A 2,768-nucleotide genomic window follows, 5' to 3' on the forward strand; every position below is an offset into this window, starting at 1 on the left:
CACCTAACACCTTGAGGCCAGGGAGACAGCACTGTGGTTGTTTGAAGAACCAAAGCAAGCTTTTTTCTTGGTTCCCAAATAAGAAGTATAACCCATCAGCACCTTCTGGTGTTTCCAGAAGATTTCTGTCACACAGTGGCAAATTACACTTTCGTCCTTTCCTTCAGGAATGTATCATTGACGAAGACTGTGAAACAGGGAAATACTGCCAGTTCTCCGCCTTCGAGTACAAGTGCCAGCTCTGTAAAACCCAGCATACAGTAAGTCCTAAATAAGGTGGGATTTTATGTGTTTTGTAGAAACTCAATATATAAGTTACATATATATAAGTTCAGGCTTTTTTCTGTGGTGAAAATCCAGTTTAAGAGCAGTCTGTTATCTGACTGTCCCTTTTCATCTAAGTCCTGCTGATGGCCTCCTGTGAAACGAATTCATTCCTCAAAGCATTTGCAGATAGTTAAGTCTACAAGCAAGCAAACCTTGATGTAAAGTCATGTAATCGATAGGATTATTATGTTATAAAGCCCCAGGCTGTTCCTGAAATGATTTAAATACTTATCTTGATAACTTCAGGGAACCCTATTGACTTCAGTGGACTGAATGCTTGCTTAAACACAAGTCCTGGATATATGCTCATGTCATTAAGAAAGCTTCTTCTTCGTATTTTAAACTGATACTTTTTCATGATGGTAGGATCACTTCCCTGAACTACAACACCCCTTTCTTTTTAATTCACAGGTCTTAATAGTGCTAGTGTAGTCCTACTTCTTGCCCCGAGTTAATCCACAGAAATTCTGTGGGATCCACTGGAAAAGAATTCTTCGTATTTTAAACCGATACTTTTTCATGTTAACATAGAATAAGTAAAAATCAAGATTGGGATGACCTAACACCTACCCATCCCACCCTTTTCTTTGCAGTCCTCAGTAGAACATTTGTAGGATAAAGAAAGTAAAAATTGCATTCTAGCTACACTCCTGTTGCAAAGTGAGCTCAGATTGAAGGTGGTAGGATCAGTTCCCTGAACTAGAACACCCCTAGTTACAAACCATTTTTCTTTTTAATTTGCAGGTCTTAATAGTGCTAGTGTAGTCCTACTTCTTGCCCCGAGTTAATCCACAGAAATTCTGTGGGATCCACTGGAAAAGAAATTCTGATTTTGTATGGCTGCCCAGACAGGGCTTTACACAGACAGAAAAAAGCTGTTAAAATGCTGACCTGCTAGGAATCTTTAAGATGTTAATCAAACTACCTAAAAAAAGAAACAAAGTGACATGCTGGTTTATTAGGTTGATTTATTAGGTGTGCGTGGCTGAAACGCTGGGACAATTGTCGTACAAAGCTACTTTTAGCAAGAGATTTGCATTTCTGATTTGTGAAGAGATTTTTTCTTCAGACAGATTTTTTTTCTTTTCCAAAGATTCTAGGTTACAAATGAGATCTGATTCTTCTTACAACTAAAAATGGGATTTTAGTAAGATTTATTTGCTTTGCTTTTTGAAAGCAATCCTTCTGAACAAATTGTAAACTCCTGACCTCGTTTAACAATGGAAAAAGAATCTGTAACGTTTTCCATTGATAATGTTTCATTTATTAATTATTTTTTTTTCCTTGACTGCAAAATGCCTACAAGTATCTCAAGGGAGGGTTGAAGGAGAAGGGAGCCAGACTCTTTTCAGTGGTTCCCAGTGAGAGGACGAGGGGCAACGGGCACAAGTTGGAACATAAGAGGTTCCACTCAAATATGAGGAGAAACTTCTTCACAGTGAGGGTGACAGAGCCCTGGAACAGGCTGCCCAGGGAGGGTGTGGAGTCCCCTTCCTTGGAGATTTTCAAGACCTGCCTGGATGCAGTCCTGAGTAACATGCTCTAGCTCTAGGCAATCCTGCTTCAGCAGGGGAGTTGGACTAGATGATCTCTATGGTCCCTTCCAACTCTAAAATTCAGTGTAATTCAGTGAAAAGGCTGCCCTGAAATCCATACCATACCTTAGGATGTCTGGCTGCTGATCAGTTTTGAGATAAATGCTAGAACAGGAATTCAGGTTTTGTAAGATTGAAAGTATAAAAGTATGAAGTGTTGTTACTCTGCCTGGCAAATAGTTTTACATATACTTGAAATTGCGAACCCAAGCAGTTCTGTTTGAGCACCGGGAATATGACTTGCCTGTATTTAAAGCACATATTTGCAGTTATCTTCAGGAGCAGGGTCTAATTCTGTGTGTAGCCATCTGTTGGTCCGTACAGTCAGTGCTGGAGCCACAGCTTTGTCCCCTGCTGTTCCCCTGTGCCAGCCCTGCTCGCGGGACGTCGAGTGCTGCGGGGACGAGCTCTGCGTCTGGGGCCGGTGCAGGAAATCCACTGCGAGAGGAGAGAATGGCACCATTTGTGAGAACCAGCAGGACTGCAACCCCGGCATGTGCTGCGCTTTTCAGAAAGGTACAGAGGCTTTGCTTTTTATCCTACTCATTTTACAAAACAGGAGCGTTGAGTATTTAGCTCTTTTGCCCAAGTGAAGAGGTTAAATCTCCACGGAATCAATAGGTCAGTCTCCCCTGGCTTGTGGAGCACACTGTGTTAACTTCAGGATAAAACCTTAATAGAATTGTGAGAAACTGATGGGGTGCACAAGGGCTTTCACCATTGTGAAAAGCTTTATTACACATTAGAGAGGAGACCAGCACGAGAAGCACAAAAATCTATGGTTTCTAAAGGAGAGTCTCAGACATCTAAAAGTAGCAGAGCTGCGTGTCAAATTTTCACCAAAAC

The 2,768-nt window shown here is 41.3% G+C and overlaps 1 protein-coding gene across 1 annotated transcript in view; it reads left to right on the forward strand.

Moving 5' to 3' along the window:
* Nucleotides 1-2,438, forward strand: part of DKK3 (dickkopf WNT signaling pathway inhibitor 3) — a gene marked incomplete at its 3' end in the record, with an annotated part of 23,856 nt that extends 21,418 nt beyond the window's left edge. Inside the window, exons 4-5 of the mRNA XM_014952555.1 lie at nucleotides 168-260; nucleotides 2,294-2,438. Of these exons, the coding sequence (XP_014808041.1) occupies nucleotides 168-260; nucleotides 2,294-2,438 (238 nt within the window). The remainder of the gene's footprint in view (nucleotides 1-167; nucleotides 261-2,293) is intronic.
* Nucleotides 2,439-2,768: the final 330 nt, after the last annotated feature.

The sequence above is a fragment of the Calidris pugnax genome, unplaced genomic scaffold (assembly GCF_001431845.1).
Source record: "Calidris pugnax isolate Ruff unplaced genomic scaffold, ASM143184v1 scaffold248, whole genome shotgun sequence".
Lineage (NCBI taxonomy): Eukaryota > Metazoa > Chordata > Aves > Charadriiformes > Scolopacidae > Calidris > Calidris pugnax.